Source organism: Cygnus olor, chromosome 7 (genome assembly GCF_009769625.2).
Source record: "Cygnus olor isolate bCygOlo1 chromosome 7, bCygOlo1.pri.v2, whole genome shotgun sequence".
Classification (NCBI taxonomy): Eukaryota; Metazoa; Chordata; class Aves; order Anseriformes; family Anatidae; genus Cygnus; species Cygnus olor.
Window position 1 is genome coordinate 15,580,685 of NC_049175.1, and position 22,232 is coordinate 15,602,916.

Sequence of the window (22,232 nt, forward strand, 5' to 3'; positions counted from 1 at the left end):
ATACCTTCACATTTTCCTGCAATTTTCCTCTCTTCCCCATCTCACTTCTCTTGATTACTGAAACACCTTTCCCAAAGGAAAATGCTTCTAGTCTTGTCCCCTCCTCCTTCATGTGGCAGGATCATTCACCCAGGCACAATGCAGGGAATAACTGTAATCACACCACACAAGCAACTTCAGTGTCACCAACAGGCAACAGGAAATTAATATGGGAAGTGGTTTAAGCTGATGAGAAAGCAGAAGGCTCTTTGTCTGATTCACCAGTGTACTTATAATTTACCCAGAAAATGACCTTAACTAGCATTCCCCTGCTTAGGAGAGCAAGGGCAATGGGAGTTAAACTCATCCTTGAAAAAAACCCTAAACAGTGACCGAAATGTTACTCCCATTACTAGCCTTTTGTAGGCTTTGTAGATGGAACCAGGGCTTCTCGAAGGCTTCTGAGTTTTGGAACTCTGCAAAGATTTAAATATTTCTACCTGATTCTGATTTGATATGTTAAAGTGACAGCATGTTCATTCCTGCTCTTCTTCACACCTGACCAGATGTCATGCTTCTATAATATTTAGTTTTTCTCAACATCTTATAGCTTCCAAATTAACTTTGAACACAGCCAGAAGTAGAGGACTCATGACCATCACCCATAACACACTACAGTTTTTTTTCACATCTGTGCATTTTTAGGGTACCTGAAGCAACCCCCCATGAAGACAAACTCATCCACCTTCCCAGGAACAACGTGAGGTATTCGAAGCTTGAAAATATACCCCCCAAAAACCCTACAACCCCACCCACTCATCCAATCAACCAAAAAAAATCTTAGAAATGAAAATAAACCTAGCAAGCTCCTTCCAAGATTCAAAACAAGCCCCCAAATGGTAGGTCCCTCACTTCAGGTTAGCTCGGGCTGATACCCAGTGATGTTATCAACTTAGGAAGCAAATCTCCTGAACTTTATAATGGTGAAAGACCTTCATAAGTGAGGTTGAGCACCACCCGAATTAAACTCCTGTTCTAAAGTCTCCTCTGCAGAACATGACTGTAGAAGGAGCGGGGAAAGGACATCCTTCCCAGGCTGCACGTGAGCTCCGGTGACTATCTTCCAAAACAACTGTTGCTAATATTAAATAAATAAAAACAAAAACCTAGGAACGGATCAAAGTTCTCATTGATGTCCTCTGTTTTTCACAGTTTTACATAAATCCAAATAGGAAAAGTTAGAAACAAATCATATGGAAGAATGACTTCCACTTTTAATACTGATTTTATCCATTACATCACAAATAATTACCAAACTACTTATTTTGCCAGTTTTCCAGTTCCCAGCAATAAATGGATAATGTAAAAAAGTCATTTGGGGCTCTCATATGGTTACAGAGTAAGGATTTCCTGTAAATTTTGTGGTGGCAGCAGTAAACGTTCACTTTTCTGCTCCTAACTTAGAGGAGTTCCTAACATACTGTACTGGTGTTCAGTATCAGAAACTCCTCCTTGGTCAGCATGTTGATGTAAACTAAGCTCCTTCTTTCTATTACAAGTTTTTGTATTTACATGATATTACAAATGGTCACAAAACAGCTGCTGATCCATGCTCCTCCTGCTCAGGTTTTGTTTTAATAAAGACTACGTAGTTGTAAATCTAAGCAGAGCAAAAAGCAAGCCCTGTTTTTGCTTTTTCACTAAAATTCACAGAATCTTTAGTGAAATACTGTTTTTCTGTGAATTGTTATTATAATTGAATCTACAGTTTCCGTGATAATCAAGTAGATCTACCTCTAGATCTGAATTAGAAACTGCTTAGAGGAGACATCGCACCATTATTCCAGTTTTGGCTAAGTAAGATTTTAAGATTTTTTTGCTCTTTCAATCTTATCACTTACTCATCAGCTGTGCAACTATTCAGGTTCTTGCTAAAAGACAATCAATGTTATAAACAGTATTGCTTCAATGTATGACCATATAGAGAGAAACGACACGCGCTCCTCTGTCCTCAACCTAGTATATATTTTTCAGTTACTGCAAAGTATTTATTCATTCGTTTTTATTTACCCAGAAATGTCATGCAGCTTTCTTCCACCATTAGAAAATATATAATCCTATCACATACTTCTCTTCTGGGAATTCTATTGTAATACTGAAGAAAAATAAAAAGACTCGTAACACAGTAGTGGTTCCCGGACATCATACAAAGTTCAAAGAAGAAAAGGTTACCTACCAGCTCAACTCGTCCAAACCCTCCAACTCCAAGGGTGTCAATGATGTTGAAATCAGACAGTTTCAGGTTAGCGAAGAAGGCAGCTTCGGCTTCATATCTGGATTTTTTTATGCGAAAAAATGGAAATTTCTTAGAGGTGCAAACATGAGTACTGCGCAATACTGTACCCGCATGGCATGAGTGTGGAACAGCGTTTACCTGCTTAATTTCCATCTTATCTCTTAGAGTTTGCTTTTATTCACACTCATTGTTTCACTGGTCCCAATTGTAGCATAACTCCAATTTGCAGTTTTCAAAGTGAGAAAAGCAAACATACCTACTGCATGCCTACAATGCAAATGTCTGGTACTGTAATTCAGCTCCAGCTACCCAACAAACGCTACATTTTGACATTTCTATTGATCTTCTTGTGAAGAGAGGGTGGTTTTTTTGGTCTTTAAGTATTTTTGGAAGATAAAGTCTCTCATACAAGTTTCTCTTATCCACAGGCTGGCAGTAGTTTCTATAAATGTTTATTGAAAGTGGCAAGATCATTAAGGTCCCTGGAGAGAAATCACAGCCAGGTTTTATGAAATCAGATCCGATAAGCTGAGGGCTGGTGTGCAAATGCCTGAAATGAATGACTTCAGTCACATATTAGCATTCCTATAAGGATATCTTCACTTCTTTTCCTTCTATAAACTCAACTTGGAGTAGAAATTCCAGCCCAGGAGGTCCCAAAATCCAGATGCTCCCTCTTTAGCCCATGTGCAACTGGCTTGTAACAGAAGTTCACAAAGCCCTTAACTAGGGATGCATGCAAATCCAACACATGCAAGCCTGCCAAAATAAGCTTCCCATGACTATCCTCATGAATATGATTCCTCTAAAATAGCTCCTTGTCAAGGTTTATGGTATTTTTAGAAAGGCTCGGAAGGGAAATGGATGAACAGGATCCACCCACTCAATAAAGTTTGACATTCAGCTGCTGGAGAAGGCCCTGTGCATGAGCAACCTTTGGCTGTTGGTGACACAGACTTGTATGGGAAAAGAGCGTTGACGAATCATGAAGAGAGGCATGGAGGGTGGAAAGGGGGAACTGGCTTGGAAGCACAGTTTTTGGTATTTAACTTCAGCCATATTATCTTGCAATTAATAGATAGACCATAATCCACTATTTCACCCCAGTTCTTAATTTGAGCATGATAACGGTAGAGTAGAGATAAAATATCATAGTGTTAGCTACAATCATATATACATATCTGCCTATCTTTCTAATGTATCTTATCTGTCATGCCTGTTTCTAATCTAATTCAGTAATGGGATGACATTGATTTACTGACTTACTCCCCTCAAAACAAATTCTTTATTCTATTTAAAACTGAAATGACATTGGAGGAGAAAGAAAAAAAATTGTGGTGAAAGAGAAAAACCAAGAGGTGTCACAAAAGGTGAAAGGTCACATCATAAACCCCTAAATATAATGCAATAAAGTGCAATCTTATATTGGGGATACTGTCAACAAATCAGATAAGCTCTGCTTTATTATTTATACTGTCACCAGATCCTCTCAGTGACCTTGCTCCTGTGACCACAGCAGCCTGACTGCATCCGATTTTGGAAACTAATCAGCACCGAGCCTGCTTTGAACTTGGGATAACCTTGTGTGACACAGCTGCTTATTGATCACTTTATACTAATCATGAAGTGCATATTAAACCTGGAGCTGAAAGGAGCTCTGGTAAGAGAAAGCCATATTTATATGTTCCCTTCTATATCACCAAAGACACATCATTTTAGGGGTGACAGTGCGATGAGATGGGTCTAATTTTCATGATAAATGTATAGACAGCATATGAGTTATCTTCTGTTTTCCTGACCAGTTAAATACCTCTAATGATTTATAATTGCTAGAAAGATGAAATCCAAGCATGAGAAAATTTCCTTTCAGCAGTGAAACAACTGAGGCAAAACTGCTACTCAAAAAGCCCTGCATTAAATTTGCCCAAGGCTTGGGAGACTCCCTTGGTGGAAGGAGGCAGGAAAGAAGATGCCAGCCAGAGGGATCACTTGCTCTCAGAGAGGCAGGGAAATAGCTACCCTGCCTCCGCTGGGCAAGCAGCGAGATTTCTCAGTGCTGAGCAAGGAGGGGACGGGAGATGCCAAACAACAGTGTCTCAGAAGGACCAGGGTCTCCAAAAACATACAGCAAAGTCGGAGGAAAATTGTCCTGAATAATGGTGCAGTCCTACCAAAATGATGCACAGTTCACGTCATGTGACATGGGAGGACAAAACTAAGTCGAAGACGCCCCTGTGCTGGCAAGGCAAGCAGGATGTTTGTCCCAGCCCCTGGAAGATCCACCAATTCTCCTGAAAATGCCTTGGTTTGATGGGAACAAGGATCTTCTGCTCCAGACACAACTTCCTCATCATTTTGTGTGCTGAGTTGCAGAAGCTGAAAGCTCTGCTAATGGCCTTTCAAGTAAAAAAATGTGATAATTTATTATTTTGTTTAAAAAATGTACTTATAGTGTTACTGTTATTGTTTTTTGAAATTCCTCAGTTAATTCTTTCTGACAGATAAGACTGCTTATATGCAGTCAGTACATACAAGAGCAATGAAGCCTATGAAACAAACTAGATGCAGCTTTCTAGGCATCCTAGAAACAAAAGAAATTAAAAAAATATATAGTGAAACAAAAATGTGTAAAATCAAGCATGCAAGCCCTTCACATGCTTACTAACAACAGGCACATCTGAATTCCGTTTTATTCCCAGCTACAAAGGTCTAAGTCCACCTTCAAATCAAATTCCTACAAACTAAGAAACAGCCCTGCAAAGTTAAGAATAAATCTCATCAGTCATTTAAATAAAAATACCCAAGTGCAGATATTTCCAAGGCATCTCATAGATCAGAAATCAGGGTGTAATCCTCACCCTAAAATTAAGAATATGAATTCAGCTTTCGTCTTTTAACTTTGTTAATTTGAGCATGTCTAAACTCTCTAAACAAAAACTACTAGGGTTCTGCAGTTTGTGCCCTAAAAAGTTCTAGGGATAAGCATGTGGGATGTCTTAATTTTATCACCTCCAAAACAAAGGGGAGCCTTTTGATACACTGGGAACATAGTGCAAAGAAATACAGAAGTAATTTAAAAATCATGGTGTGTCAATTGGAATATGTTCAGCTCTGGACCAGGTTTAAGAAATCTGAGATACTGTGGAGGATTCTTGGGATATTCCTTGGCAATATAACAGAGATGGCATGAATGGTAGAGACGGTTTGACAACACTTGTGCAAGCTGATGTGGAAATAACTCAGTACTCTGTGTGAAAAATATCTGTGTGTCAGGTCAGGGCATATTTATTCTGGGTACCACTTTGCAGATGCCACAGTCTCTTCCCATCTGATACTCAGGAGACTAATGAGAAAGGCAGTTATATTCTAAATACGCAGCCATATAGTCGTGCTCTGAAATTTGACAGATTAAAAATATGACTTTTTGACCTCTGCAAGAGTTGGTGATTGAAAATATTTGTATTTTAAGTTCATAATTTAATAGACAAGAGGTGTATTAGGAAGATGTCTCGGGCAAGCTCTGAGGTGTGAACACTGATCAGCATCACATCTGCATTCAGTGATGTTCTGGAGCTATGCAGATGCCAGGCTCAACCTTTCTATACTGAGATTTCTGGGATTTTCTGACCCTAATTGGAATAGACGTTATTCGGAAAGAGCCCTTCATGGGATATTTTGGTACTGGTTCTTTTTAAACCAGATATCAAAGGCCCGAATGCCTGGAAAATCACAGCTGGAAACACACAAAAATAACAAATAGATAAAATTTGTCAAAACATAACAAATCCAAGCAACAAGGAACAACAAAAAGTTTGTGTTTCATAGTGTCCTTGCTAAGTGCCTATTCTGCTTCTTTAATAAAGAGCTTTTAAAACGAAGGCTGCGATTTTCAGAGGAGCTTGGGGGAGGCAACACAGCAACTCCCAGTGCACTAATGGGGCTTTTTTGTTTAATATAAACTGGGTTTTGTAACCTGCCCTATAAAACCAGCTCAACCAGAGCTGACAGTTCACTCCTGTAGCTAACAGGAGAGGTAGCTTCTCCACTTGGGACTTCAGAAAACAATACGGAGGAGGAAATGTTCACATACAGGTCAAACATGAGCGTGCTGCACAATCTCCCAATCTCTCCTCCAAGGTTTATTGCAAATCTGAATGACAGAGATATCTACCGAAATCTCATTCAAACGACTGTCTGTATTGGTCACACGAGTATCGGTGTCCTCCTATGGAAGAGTTGGGGTGTGGGATCACCGTTTCCTTCTCTCCCTCCAAATAAAATAAATACCCTTAAAGAGTCACTATTAAAGGACTTGGTTTTGTATCACCTTCAGCATGGACAGGCGTCACATGCAAGAAAACAGATTTCTCAGGGGGATCATGAATAAATACCATCGTCCACATGTCCTGTTGCTTTGAAAAAGCAGTGCTGGGGCCACAGCCAAAGCATTTGGGCAATGCCTGTTATGCAGAACAGGAGAGGAAAACATGTGGCTTTCTGCACTGCTGGAAATTTCCAACCATTTAAATAAGCAATTGCTTCACAGGACAACTATTACTCCAAAACACATTTCAAGCTTTTTTTTTTCCCCAAACTATAAATACAAAAATTCAGAATAATCTTAACTAGGCAGCTAAAAAGAATAAATGAGAAAATGATGGGAGCAAAGGTTTGTAATTACCCAACTGCTCAGCTTTACTAAACTAGCTCATGATTCCTATCACATGAGCTAAATGTGTTGGGAAACATTAGACATCTGTTACCAAACACTCATCATGATACAAAACTTGGCTTCTCTCCAGCTGCACGCTGCCAACTAGATGTAAATTGTAACCAAATGGGAACCAACCATCAGCTCCCTGATAAGAGCGGACGGAACAATTTGGGCTGGATAAAACCCAGGATTTTGGAGCCTTCCTCAGTGACAGGCACTTGCTCATTTAACAGCTATTTTGGTGGCTTTATATTCAGTTTTGTTGGCTGTCCCAGTCACTATAGCACCCATCGTAAAGGCAATGCACTTCTGCAACAGAAGTGATGAATCTCTGCAAAGACTAGAATAACCTGAGTTGCAATGGTTGGATGGTGATGATCAGATCCTGTCTGCAAGAAAATATGTCCAATGAGCCTAAGACCCACAAGTGGGGTGGGGAAAAAAATATCACAAAAGCAAACTGTATTTTTGTGCCCACTAAATCAGTTTTATCTCATTATATCTCCCTATGATTCTTACAATAAAGCTAATGTCTTTCTAGCATTCTGCTTCAGCTAATGCTACACTTGAAAAATGAGTTTGTGATAAATGAAAGACAAAATTACCTCAAATCTTCGCTGTTGTCATTATTTTTTTCTATAGATCTGAATATACATATTTTAGCCGTGGCAAAATGACCGACCTGGGACTACCTGTGGCACCCAACTGCTGTTTGGCTGACTGGTACCTGAAGTCACAGAGAAACTTCTGGATGGGTTAATGCTAGTAAGAGAGATGCAATCCCAACCATGAATGAAGAGTGGCAGAAGATAATGATCAGATTCGTGTAACAAGGAGGCTTCAAATCTGAAAGCGATGTGAGGGAGAGCAGATGTGGCAAATGGTGCTGCAGCTTCCATGCCTTCCCTTCCGCGCTGGCCAGCCCTCTTCCCCTCCTGTTAAGATTACTCCAGAAAGCTCAGGTTTGGGTATTTCTGAGTGATTTTGGAGAACAGGAGATCTGTGAATGGTTATATGAGTGAAAGTGAAATAAAAAGCGCCTTGTGTCATTTCCATGAGATCCTTACCTTCAACTACGCCCTGTTTGTGTGGGGCTCAGAAGAGTTAGCCACATTCAGGCCACAGACAGAAGCATGGTACAGCGACACTGTATTTTACACAACCAGCAAGATCCAGAGCCTGGAAATGCCTGAAAGCAAATTCTTGAGAGGCATTGAGAGCAAATCTGTATTTCTTCATGGTGTACTGCCACTCATCCTCTCAGAGGTCCCACCCCTGTGCAAAACACTTCTGTTCTAGCTTCTGCTTAACATACTCGTCCATTGGAGTCAGTGCATAATTTGGGTGGGGAGATGTCCCTTGACAAACCATTACTGGAAACCAAACCCAGAAAACAAGTGTACGAACCCAAAACCCTGTTGAGAAGATTGCAATATGCTCTCAGAGCACACTCAGCTCTCCACAGGCTTACACTGGCTGAAAGGAAAATGCTCACCCCAAAACTGCAGTCAGGCAACAAGAGCAGAGAATAAATATTTTCTAAGCACTGTCCCTCTGTGTGGCAATGCCTATGTTTTGTGTTTCTTCCTCCAGGTATCAAATGTCTGTGCTCTCATGACACACAAATGCACATTTTTTACTTTCAAACATCCCTTTCAGATACATGCTGTGATCAGTAAGAACAAAAATATCAAGAAAAAGACCAGCTCTTTACCTATTTTACTGTCAATCACATAACATTACAGAATTCATTTCAAGCTCCATCACATTATTGCAATTTATTAGCTCGTTCACAAATACAGAATTACAAAATCGTACCAGGACATCTCCATGGATAGTGAAAGCAGGAAGACGCTGATCAAAGACACCAAGCTGTTGGATAAAAGTACTGGCACAAGAAGACTGTGATTTGTCCCATCGGCAGTAACATTGCCCATCCAGCCCAGAGCTGTATTAGCCAGGGGCACTGACATGCCATTGCCCTAAATCCAAAAGGGATTTTTTGCCCTTTACCAGAGACACAGGGTTGAGGCAGATTAGTATGTCCATAAATATTTTCTGCATGGTATTTGCTAACCTAATGTTAGCTCATTCCTGGGAGGGATGGGTGTTATCCACAGATCTTGACTTGTTAGAGTAAGGATTTTTTTGCAGATGAGGATTTGCTGCCCTCCATGGAGGAAGAACAAGGAGGAAAACATCACATTGATTTTCTACTCCTTCATTTTTTCTAATTGCTAACAACACTGAAAAAGTTAAAAAGTGTATATCTATCTACCTACAGATACATGTAGAGGTATATCTACCTACTGATGTGTGTAGATAGATGGATACACACCTTTCACTTTTTCAATGTTGTTTGCAATTAGAAAACATGGAAGACTGGCAGACTGAAGATCAATATGATGATTTCCTTCTTGCTCTTCCTCATTGGAGGGCAGCAAATCCTTGTCAGCAAGTCATCTGTAAATAGATATAAGGAGAAAGTATGATAAATGATAACATAGCTTCTCCTTATTTCAGGTCTCCCTCTTCCAGAACGTCTGTCTGAGGTCAGCAGTGCAGTAGCTTTAATTCCTGACTTAGCTGCTACCACTTCCTTCTATGTCTTATACATTCAACTGAAAATCCAAATCAGAGAGATTTCATTTGGATTTTTAAAAAGCAATGTGCTCAGGGAGACTATGCAATTGAAAGCTGCAGCTGCATGGACAATTGCATTGAAAAGAAAGGGTTGTCTTTCTTTTCAAGTTCATGCTGTCAGGGCTGTGAATTTCTCTTTAACCTACCAGCACTTGAACTTACAGTGTACTTGCCTTTAATGACTTTCAAATCAGGAGAAATAGCATACCTCCTGGTTTAGATTTTCTTACAGAAAGCGAATATTTGAGTTGCAGCTAAAACAGACATTAAAGCTATGGCATCTCTAACTTCCTCTGGAAGGGGAAGGAGATCTGAAATTAAAAACATAAAGTTAAAAAACTAACAAAGAAATGATCTTCCCTATTTAAAAGTAAATTACTTTTCAATTAGAACTCCGCAATGTGATCATGGTATTATGCTGTTATATTAAGCTGTGCTCATTGTGAGTTGTTTCAACAGTTAAGCAAATAAGATTTGTTTGAATTATGGGGCTTTGCAGACTTTCTATTGCATGGAGACCAATTTCATTGAGAAATGTAATTGAATGCATTCAAGTACAGTCAGTTAAAACAGTTCATAAAGACTTTCTCATCATCCAGGCTCTTAAAAAGTCTAATACTGTTGAATTCCTAAATGTGACAAAAGGTTGGTAATACCTTATTAAACAAATTATGCCTATTAGGTTCCGTCTAGCACAAGTAAGAGCACTGCAGTGGGACCTTATCTGAACATAGGACATGCAAGGAAGAAAAAAAGCCCCAAAACCCAAATTTCACAGTTTTCCTTATGTTTGCTGTAGGAACTTGTCCTCTTGTAGCTTGGGGAAATGCATCACTCCCTTCAAAATGCATGACTGTTCCCCTGTCTATGCTCACAATCAACTTGATCAGAAAAACCCACACCTCTCTCAGATTTAAGCAGATGCAAGAATCTTGTATGAACGTGAGTGTATTTTGATTGCCTTTATCCTGTTACTACACTAGCACACAATACTAGTCACTCATATGCCAGAAAGAAGTACAAATTTTCGTGTATGAACTGAACATGATTTTTTCCCTTCTTGATGAAACAGTTTGCATGAGCAGAGTTTCTGTATCATTGATTTTCATGATTTTTTTTTTCTGTTAAGCAGAAAAACAAGGCTAACTGGATATTTCTTACTGTGAAATACCTGCTAATAAAAATTCATGGCAAATCACTGATTGCAGTATAAAGCCATGAATTAAAGTGGTTGCATACAGCTAGTGGTTCTCCAAACATTCTTTCCTCACTGCCTGGATCACGGCCATGAGAAATCTGAATGCTCTCTGAATCTGTCTGGGGGCTGCAGACCAGCGAGAAAACTCACGGTGTGTTTTCAGCAGAATAAATCCTTTGCTTTTAGCTGGGATACAAACCACCAGCTCAAAGGGAGGTGATAATCCTGTACAGGTATGAAGTAGAGTTCTTTCAATAGAGCACAAGATTATCAGGTTGGTTTTTAGGGAATTAGGTCCTTGTTTTTCACTGAAACTGAGAGGAAGGTGAAAAAAAAAAAAGAAAAAAAAAGTTTTGGGAATCTGAGTTTTGCAAGTGAAGTAACCAACATGCCCACGTCACTACCAGCCTACCTGCCTGAATGTGCAGAGCCTTTGAACACCTAACGTGCGTAGACAGTGACAAGCAGAGCAGCAATAAGCAAGCAGCATTGCAGTGCCCAAACTGCACCCACCCAACTTACCTGGACTGCTCTGCAAACGCTCTGCTGAACCTAGGCGGTCCCGGGTCCTTGCAACACTACATCAGCCTGGGCCCTACTTCATGACTGTATTAAATATATAGTTCTACTGACACATCACTAAAATGTGCATTTTATTTTCTAGATCCACATGTTCCTCCTTTTTTCTCTAATGAAACAGCCTGATGCTTCTAACAAGACTCTCATTTGGTGTCCCACTTAGGAAAATCCCACTTTCAGCTCTGGTTAAAATAATATTTCCACTTTTGAAATATGCCTAATGCTGAGAATATCCTCAAATAGTTCAAACATGATACATGACAGTATAGACTTACTTACAAAAACAAGACTTTACTCGATTTTAATTAAAAGGGGTGGAGGGAGGATGTGGAATATTCCTTCCTCTGGTGGTGTTTCCTGCTCTGTACAGTATTAAAAGATATTGCGCAAGGAGGGGGACCTTTTTTTTTTTTTCTTCCTTTTTTCTTTTTTTAGCTCTGGATGGTGAAAGCTGATTGAAGAGATGCAAATGTTAGAACCTTCAAATGATTTCAATCAAAATTGGACTTGCTATCATGCAGGTGCTAGCTGGAGACCAAAGAAACAGCCTTGTTGCCAGTGCATCTCTATCTTGGCTTGGCAGTGAGGGACTGAACCCCAAACAGTTGCTGACAGCGCTATTGTCTACAGTAGGATGGATTAACGTTGGGTGGAAATCTCATTGCTGACAGTGGAATAGTGAAATGTGGGTAACCTTTTCCAGCTCCAAGATGCTGCTACCCCAGGCAGCAACAACAACACCTGGAATTTAATGGAAAACAAAATTCCAAGGGAAAGCAAATCATTTTTCATTGCGCCTCGAACACTGCACTCTGACATGCCAAATGAAATTATTGGCATCTCAATTTCATTTGAATGAAATCAAATCAATACAGATTGAAATGTCATTTAAGAATGTTATCCATCAACATTTTTTTTTCCCAAATGAACTCTTGCTGAAATCATGTCTATCTGTACAGCATTTCCTTGCTGACAATTCAACACTTTCATTAAGAAAAATCCCCACCAGTTTTCCTTGTGCAATGGGCATCGTCACAGTTGCTGGGTGGGAGAAATACTGGTTTAATATCTACACATACCCCATTGTCATCACATTTCCATGCAGCGGGTATGCGGTACATTTTTTTTTTTGTTTTATTTATTTATTTATTTGAGTTTTACTGTGTTATAAAGATCTTCAAGTGAAATATTACACCCACTGGACAAAAGGTAGCTATATATGCTTTAGCTCACTGCACTGCACTGCACTGCACTGAGTTTCACTTCCCAGCCACCCCATCCCAACTCTCAAGAAAGCTGCTGCTGGCTTTTTTCCACGGCTGTGCTCATTACAGCAGAAGAGTGGAGTTAGGATCAGATTGCAAAGAAACGTTTATTGTGCTCCAAGACACATACATTGCAAAGAGAAAGCTCTTCTGTCTGGCTGATGAGAATAAACGGAGAGCACAATGCACTTCAGTTGGCTTTCTTTATCTTTGCTATTGCAGCGCCCTGCAGTATTATGCCTTAATGGCCTTCTTGGCACATTTCTCTTCTCACATGCTAATGCTAGTACAAATAAGCAACCTTTTTGAATAAAATATTAGATTTATGTTGTTGGGTTGAAGCACAACATCTAACATCCCTCTGCAGACTGACACAGCTTGAGTCAAATGCAGTTCATTGAGGAATTGCCAGGGACTTTTCACCTACAACATACTAATTCTGAGTTTCTTCTTTCTAAATCATGGTTTAGTACTGAGATAGAATTCAGACTGATATCCTCAAATTCACCAACTAAATCAGCTATAGGTTGGGTGTAATGAGTGGTAGTGAATTATATTCTAGCACTCAAACCCTAGTTTTTACAGTAATACAAGGTAAGTGCAAAACAAACTTCTCATGACTGCATGCTTGCTTGTCCCTGATGATAACTGCCCATTGAATATAGAAGAAGAGAAAGTATTACAGTAAGGAAAGAGACAAGTCACTAACTTCCCTCTAATCTCTTCACAAGTTCTGAATTTAGGTGTTTGTATCTGTGGACAGAAGATGGCATGAAGTTGCTTTTTTTTTTTTTTCACTCTTCTTCTTTATTTTTGAGAAAATACTTTGCGTATCACAGAATCACAGAATCACCTAGGTTGGAAGAGACCTCCAAGATCACCTAGTCCAACCTCTGACCTAACACTAACAAGTCCTCCACTAAACCATATCACTAAGCTCTACATCTGAACGTCTTTTCAAGACCTCCAGGGATGGTGACTCAACCACTTCCCTGGGCAGCCCATTCCAATGCCTAACAACCCTTTCGGTAAAGAAGTTCTTCCTAATATCCAACCTAAACCTCCCCTGGGGCAACTTTAGCCCATTCCCCTCCCTCCCAAAAAAAATGAAGCACTCACACAACCCCTGAGAATCGGCAAGAGCTGTTTATTGCCGGGACATCTTGCAGGCAAGCCTGCGGGATGTCCGTGGTGTTTGGTGGCTCCAAGCTGATGCTTGCGATGGAGCCTGAGCAACGAGCAGGGGGCTCGCCAGGCACTCCTGCGATGCTGTTGGTGCTCTCGGATGGCAGAGCACAAAGACATGCCGCAGTAGTCCCAGGCCTGTTCTGGCAGAGGTGGATACACTTCCATCTGTTCCTCCACATCTGGTGGATCCAGCTCCATGGGCTCCACGGTGTTGGGCAGAAGGCTAAGCCAGTCCTTGCCCGGGACTGCCCAAATGGGATGCCTTCCATCCGGAATGTTCTCAGGCCAGGGTGCCGAACCAGGGGGTCGTCCAGTCCCATGCCTCGGTCCCACGCCACTGTCGGCTTGATTTTCATGCATGGGTCCGACGCTGCCCTCTGGTTTACGGCCATTACTGGGTCCCGCACTGTGCTCCGGACTATGGGCACGCCTCTGCTCCCCGCGGCTGTCTGCCTGATGCTCCCGCCTTCGCCCCACGTCACTGTTGCTCCTATGGTAAGGCCCAGGCCCCCTGGCGCTGGGTGTGTGAGGGGCCGGCCTGTTCCCCGCATCGTTGCGGTCCCAATGGTACCGCCTGTATGTGTCTGTGGGCTGGGCGCCAGAGGTCCCTTGGGCACTGGTGTCTCTTGTGCCACCGGCGCTATCCCTCCGCCCACGACACATCTCCTTCTGCTCAGGTGCATTCCTTCTTGTTGCTTCACCAGACGGCATCGCCGTCCTCGCACACCAAGGAGGCCTGCTGCTCGCCTTGCTCTTCTAGTCTTCCTCCTGCCGCACAGGCTGGCAGTCAGAGGGCCTAGATGCTCAGCGAGTGCTGGGCCAGCTGCAGGGGGCCTGTTTTATAGGGCCCGCAGCAAAGGCGGGGCAGTGGTGGCCACTGTGACCTCAGCAAGCCTCTGCGATGGAGTGGCCCACACGTGGCCAAAGGCGGCTGTGTTGGGAGCGGCCTGGAAGATGCCCTCACGTGGACAACGAGGAGGGTTGGGGGGCTGAGGGCCCCTTTTCTGGGGCTGGCTTCCCCAGGCCATTTGGCTTGCCAGAGAGAAAGGCTGCCCCTTGGCCACAGGGACTGCCCTGCACCTCCCATCCTGTGTCCTGGGTTTATTTTTAACGCTGTTTTTTAGGTAATTTCATTCTATTCTTTATGGAAAAGAACAGAAGGTGCATCTTCAGCCCTAATTCCCATGTGCGCTTTGTGCTCCGAGTGAAGAATTTTTTCCTCACGTCACATCTCCTCTAAATCTCCCCTCCATTTGTTCAAAGCCATTATTCCTGGTTCCATGGCTACACTCCCTGATAGAGGCCCTCTCCAGCTTTCTTCTAGGCCACTTTTATGGGTACAGTTAGGTGGCAAAACAGCAGAACCTAGCAAATTGCAGCCTCATCTACCTTGTTCCACACATTCCATATGAAGTTTTCCAGCTCAGGCTCTAGCCTTTCATCAGTGTAACATAGAATCATTAAGGTTGGAAAAGACCTTCGAGACCATCTGGTCCAACCATCACCCTGCTACTAATGTCACCCTCTAAAGGATGTCCCTACGCACCAGGTCCAACCTTTCCTTGAACACCCCCAGGGACAGTGACGCCACCACTTTCCTGGGCAACCCATTCCAATGCCTGACTGCTCTTTCTGAAAAGAAATGTCTCCTACTTGTTTTAATTGTTGCACAGCAGTGCTTACACTGAGTCAAGGACTTTCCAGCTTCTCACAATGCCCTGCCAGCGAGGAGGTTGGGGGTGCAGCAGGAGCTGGGAGGGGACAGAAGCAGGACAGCTGACCCCAACTGGCCAAAGGGCAAAAAGAGCAAAGGACCAAAGCTATTTTAAGGCAACTTGTCAGAGTCAACGTGGAAGAGCCATGGCCAACTTACAATGTTAGAAAGTGCTTCCTAGGAAAGCGAGATGTGATCTCAAGGAAAATTCAGTCTAATTACAGCTTCACGTTGCTCAAATCACAGTTAATTCTGCTTGTTGCTCTTCTGCTTTACAAAATCTCATGATCTGGTAAGTGTATTGCAAACTGCTAATTTGTTCCCATGGATCCCAAATCTGCTCATCTAACCACGTAAACACTTAATGGCCCTTTTGCCTCCACCCTTAATGTAGGACTATGTTGCTTGCATAAGTAAATGCTCACCATGGCAACAGCAATACTCATTAAAAAGAGTTGATTGTTCTATTCTTTCTCTAGATTATTCTAATGTGGAGAACAAATCAATATACTGATGCTAGACATATTTATATATCCAGCTCACTATGTTTGCTATTTATTGCACATTTGTTAAAGTCCCATGGGTTTCAAACAACAGTGAACTCTATATTTTGCCCAGCGACCTGTATGAACTTGCTTCTTGTTTTCAAATGTCCCTAACTTTCTAGGAAAAAAGTTTCCTAAATGGTTTCCAGGTTGATGACTGCTCAGAAGTAGTCTACTTTGAGCGAACTTGTGTCTTCTCCAAGGGCTGCCCAGAGCCATTTTTGCAATGTTTCCTGTATAACCTCTTCCAAGTTGTCAAGCAGACCCATGTGTGACAGGACCTGGAGACGCTGCTGCAGCAGATGGGTGAACTCTGTTTTTCTTGACAGAGTTCAGTGGCTCCCCCAATGTGCCCACAGATCACCAAAGAAGAGCTGTTCATTGCACTGGGGTCACCAGACCAGACCTCCAAAAGTGTTACTACAAAACCATCATTTGGCAAATGTCAAATGCTGGCACTGCTGAAGTTGTTGCATCCGGAATGTTTCATCCTAATTTACTTTGAAAAAAAGGTGACATATAAGGAGAAGGCGGGGAGGAGGGGAATATTACATAGGATCCTACCGAAAAAGTGGGAGCAGGCAGGAAGCAGATTTTTCCTTACAAAGCAAGTACGTGTGCACACAAAGCAAGATTTTTCACTCTGCTTGTTTTTTTCTGGCAGACAGATGAAACTGTGGGAAGAGATCAGTGAAACTGGGTCCCGTTTAACCAGCTCTGTCCTGATACTATCCTGTGCTTAACCTCTTTTAATTTGACTTATTTGCTAGGACTTTTCATCCATGTTGTATCACTTTCAAAAGCAAAATCCGTGTCTTGGGCCCTGCCAGATACATAGGCAGGCACTGGGGTCCTTCAGGGCAGGTCACTTGTATGCATTGTGCCCTGTGAATCTGGAAAACACCCTGCAACATCACAAGGAGTGTATCCTTGAGCCTCTCTCCTCTTCCAAGACGGTCCATGGCACAGAAATGGGATTGCACTTGCTGCCAGTTCAATCCCTCTCAACACAGAACCCCGTCTGTAAGAGGTCTGCTCATCCTGAAGGACACAAATACCCGCTTTCTTCAAAAAGTGGCATACGTATGTCCTACCACTGAGTGACTGCAATAGGACATGCTGCCACATGTTCACTGTCACCACACTCCAAAACTTGCAATGAAGTATGGATTTGGTCCTAAGAGCATGAGACTCCTGTTATTGGAAGATGGATCTTCCTGTCGAGATGAAACTCCAACACTACTTTACCAGGAAGATAGTGAGAAGCCAGGGAGAAACCCTAGGTTTGAAGAAAAGTAAAAGAGCTGCCACCAGCCACAGGCTGAACTTGTGAATACAGGCGCTCAGTTTGCACAAGTCTAAAAGCCAGTTCCTTTTCTACTTCGTCCCAAAGCAGCCACCTCTGCAAACCGCTTCTTCTCACTGACGTTAACTCTGCAACTCTGCCAGACAAAAAAGGATCAGCCTCCTAGCAGAAGAAGGACTTGTCAACAGGACCCCTGGGGTTGGTCTGAACTGGGAGGTGGCAGAGGGTGAACTGAACGACTAGCCATCAGAAACCCTACCCAGAGCACAAGAATCCGACATGATGAGAAGCAACCAGGCAGACAATGCTCCGGTTGCACCATAGGGACACAGAAGTCAAACACAGGAAAGGAGAGGAGGAAGAAAATGCTCAGGACTCCTGAGCACATCTGCCAGACTACTGACATGCAGCAACAGACTGCTGGGGAGGTAACTTGCAATGGAAAAATGCTGCTATGATGATGCTATTGATGAGAACTGCCCTAAAGAAAAGTGTGGAGCCAGACTCTGTAGTGCAGATTGAAGTGAACAACAGAAGAGTGTAATAACTTCCTCCTAGGAAATAACTTCCTTCCTAGGAAAGAGGAACTTCCTCAAACTTGTGATTTGATGCTGAACAATATGCAAGGTCCAGTTCAAAGTACTACCACTGAAGAGCCTCCCTATAGGGGGAACCATGATGTACTGAGGTTTAACATGGCTGAAGGTCTGAAAAGAGGTTTGAAATAAAAGCACGACTCTTGCACTTAAAAAAAAAAAAAAGGGTAATTCAAAGAGCAGTTAAAAGTTCATTGGGAGAATTAAATCTTAGCAGCAGAACGTAACTGGCTGGAAGCATATAGCAAACATACATCAACAATGGACATATGGAAAGTCAGAAGGAAGCTGGTGTGGCTGAACAGCAGGATAAGATAGTATACTAAAAGCAAGAAGGCATCCTTCAAATATGAAGAGGTTTCATATTTGAAAAGAAAAAAGAAGAAAAAAAAGAAAATGAAGAATCAAACCCTGTCCAGTTAAAAGGAAAAACACCATAAGGAAGGACATTATACATATGTATATATACACATATGAAGTAACAACTTCAAAAGGCTTAAAAACAAATAATACATCCTTCTCAATCACAGCAACAGCAAGAAGCCTGACGGTAGGCTGTAGGGTCTCCAGAGGATCATGCTCTAGAAAGAGCACACTGAGAAGAACAAAGCCATGTGAGGAAACACTCAGTGCACTTTTTACCCCTCAGTTCAGCATGGAAGATCTTGGGGAGATCCTGCTACCGCAATCTTCCTTCCCAGGGGAATCACCAGAGTAACCGCCATCAATTGAAGTGTCAGTAGGGGACCCGAGTCGACTAAATGAATATTAACACATCTCCAGCCCCAGATGGTGTTCACTCAGCACTTCTGAATGAACTCAAGGTGAACTACTAACTGTGGTTTGTAACTAGCTCTGCTTGCTGAGGGATGGAAGCGGCTTTTTGATGTGATCCAGAGTGCTGTACACAACTAAGCCCAACATCTGTACTAACAGAATTAGTTGACACATGGATAAATCTGACTTCTTTGGGGAAGAGCCAACTTGCTTCACAAGTCTACTGGAGTTCTTTGAAGAAGTAGACATGCACATGGGCAGGAGAGAACTGGTCGATATAGTTGGCTTGGATTTCCAGAAGGCATTTGACAAGGTTTGAAAGGCTGTTAGAAAAATTAAGCTGCCATGAGATAAGAGGAAAGGTCTTTGCATTGATTAAAAAAAGGTTAAAAATAGGAAACAGCAGATAGTAGTAAGTGGCTGGTTTTCCTAATGGAAGGAGGCCAAGAGTTCTTCAAATCTCTCCTGTTCAACATCTTTATAGACTATCTGTAAAAGGGAGGAATGAGTAAAACGACAACATTGGTTGAGGATATTGAATCACTAAAGATAGCAAAGAAAAGCACAAGGTGAGAAAATGCAGAAGGACTTAAAGATACCAAGGGACAAAGAAATATATTCACTTGAAATTCTGAAGAAACGTGGTGATGAATGTCAAGAAAAAAAATCCTAATCTTGCACATGCAGCAATGGGCTGATTTGGCCATCTTTATCCCCTCTCCCATCTCAAAAACTATAGAGTACAACTGGGAAAAGTACCAAGAGGTGTAACAGTGTGGATCACAGGATTGATTTCTGTTGCAGGAATAAGACAACTCAGGAGATGAGAAAGCTCTAGAACTTGCACGGCATATATAAAGTGGCTAAGCAGAATCAAGGGGGAAAAATCATTGAGAGCTACTAAATATATAGAACAGCACCCACACGCAGGAAGTTCCTTAGTCCCAAATCATTTGGAGACTAGTGGATTACCCATTAATATCCCAAGCATCTCCTTGGGTCTTTTTCCTAGATGCCTGGTGTTGGGCACAGTCAGAGACAGGATACAGAGTTAGCACCATCTTTTGTCTGACCCAGTGAGGCCATTTGTATATTGGCACTTCCAATGTATCTGTATATAAACAGATGGGAATAGATTGAGAAACTCAGCCCCTTCTTGCAATGTATAAAAGCAATGAAAAAAAAAAAAAAAAAGAGTTGTGTTCCACAGTGCCTGGCGCCTGATCTGGAAGTCTGTTTTTGTTCTACAAGGGGAGAGATGAGCTGTTCAATCTTACAACTTGTCTTGACTAGATAAAAGGAAGTTTTTATCAGATAGTATTTAACATATGGTGGCTCACATGAGGAAAAAACATAGTTTTCTTTTATTCACTGCTGCAAATCCTAAATTCACCACATGAGAAATCTGCCAAGTGCTCTGTCAACATTTCAATATTATCATGTACTAATTAGAGAAAAGAAAAGAAATCCAAACCAAACAAACCACCCCAAACCCCACGTTTTTCTAATGCAGATTATTCCCTGGCTTGAAAAATGATGCAAGCTATCTCATTTTGGGAATATCAGGAAGCTGGAAGGATCTAAACTCCTCAACTCCCAGCAGCTCAACATCTCATTTGACTTTTTTGCAATTGGGGAAAGTATTTCCTAATACACTTCCCAAGTACTCAACTCATTTTAGAGAGGGGCACAAGATGTGCCAGGAGTTGAACATGACTTGCATTGATTGCTGAGTGCTCCCCAAAACACACTTCCAAGCCAGAATCACATACTACAACACTGAAATGTCACTGGTTGCACGTCATCTACTAGGTTCAGTGCCCCAAAACTGGAAAATTCAATTCAGTAGAAGTAATGATGGGTGTATCAGCACACATGGGCAGAAGACCTAAAGAAGACCAAGCGGTTGTTGTTGAGAAATGCTGATGATAATTCAGGGGACAAAGAACCAAAAGCAATGAGTTTCCTGGAAGCTTCTTAACACTCTCATATGGGCTCCCATCCATTTTCCAGCCTTGACAACTTCTGAAAGGCACTTTCCCTTGCTTCCACTGGAGGGCAGAAATATCCCATGTTTCCACAGGCAACCCTTCAGCTCATTGCCACAGACCCATATGCTTAAAAAAACTCTAGCAAGGCCTTGTCTTCAGGAGACTTTCTTTTACACTTACAGACTTCAACTTGTCTTCTATGTTTATCAGCAGCTTATTTTTTTCAAAACAATGTTGTTATTTAAAAAAAAAACACATGACAACTACAATATTCCCAGTTTACCCTAGTGTCTCATATAGCACAGCAATAGCCCCCAGAGCCCCTCTGCTTGCTGTATGTGCAACACTCCAATGTCCCCTAAACTCCCTAAACACCTTTCCCATAGGTAACAAATATATTGGAAGTACGTATGTACGTGCTGAATGGCAGGTTAACATCCCTACCGCTTCCTCAGGAGTCAGTAAAAATATTTTAAAAGGCTTGCAGTGCTGATCTGGAGAGCTATGGCTTGCAGCATCTGTATCTAAATTAGTGAAAACTATAATCAAGAGCAGAATTAGCAGACACAGGAACAAATTTGATATGCTCTCTTCCACAAAGGAAAAAGGGTCACATTAGTGTTACTGAAAGGGTTATGGATAAGGCTGATCTCCTTGACAGAGTTTATTTGGTTTCCGAAAAACATCTCAGAAGGTTCCCCAGGCAAAGGCAATTAAAGACACTAAGCTGCCAGGAGATACAAGGAAAGGTCTCCTCATGGAGAACTAACTGCTTCAGAGCATGGAGGTCAGTCACCTGTGATCCTTCAGGGCACTGTGTTGGAACCTGTGCCATTTGATGGATTTAAAACTGAACTGGATAAAGGTTCAACAGTGGAATGACGTGGTTTTCTGTTGACATTAAGCTACCCAGAGTAGCAGAAAAAACAGGGTGAGCCATGAATAGCTGCAGAAGAACCTTAGGATATTCAGTGACTTGCCAATAAAATGTTAGATGAAATGAAACAGAGATGAACTTATATATATAGAAAAAATAACCCAAACTATACACGTGGTAAGATGGGCTCCGAGATGATTGTCCAGTCCTATGAAAACAATGGTTCAGTCGTCAGGGATGGTCAAAAAGACAAACTGAATGTCAGGGACTACTAGGAAAGGAGCACAGAACAGCATGCCTTTATGCAAACATACAGTACCTGGTACCTCCATGCCCCTCTGTTCCACCCTGGTACAGATACAGCAGCAAGATTTACTTAGCATATGCAAGTATCTAAATGCTTAATACCTGGGCATTAATATCTGAGCAGTATCTGGGTAATGCTGAGCATGGTCTGCTGTAAGGAACCCTTCCCCAAATTAAACTTTTTAAGTTTTACAGACTAATTCTTTCACAATAGAAAATAGAAATGTCAACATTTTCTTGCTGTTTGCTACAATGACC

The 22,232-nt window shown here is 41.8% G+C and overlaps 1 protein-coding gene across 13 annotated transcripts in view; it reads right to left on the reverse strand.

Annotated features, from left to right (window-relative positions):
• Nucleotides 1-22,232, reverse strand: part of PRKG1 (protein kinase cGMP-dependent 1) — a 466,091-nt gene that overhangs the window by 34,538 nt on the left and 409,321 nt on the right. For all 13 annotated transcript variants that reach the window (XM_040562953.1, XM_040562952.1, XM_040562956.1 and 10 more), the window contains one exon: nucleotides 2,216-2,312. In XM_040562953.1, the coding sequence (XP_040418887.1) occupies nucleotides 2,216-2,312 (97 nt within the window). The remainder of the gene's footprint in view (nucleotides 1-2,215; nucleotides 2,313-22,232) is intronic.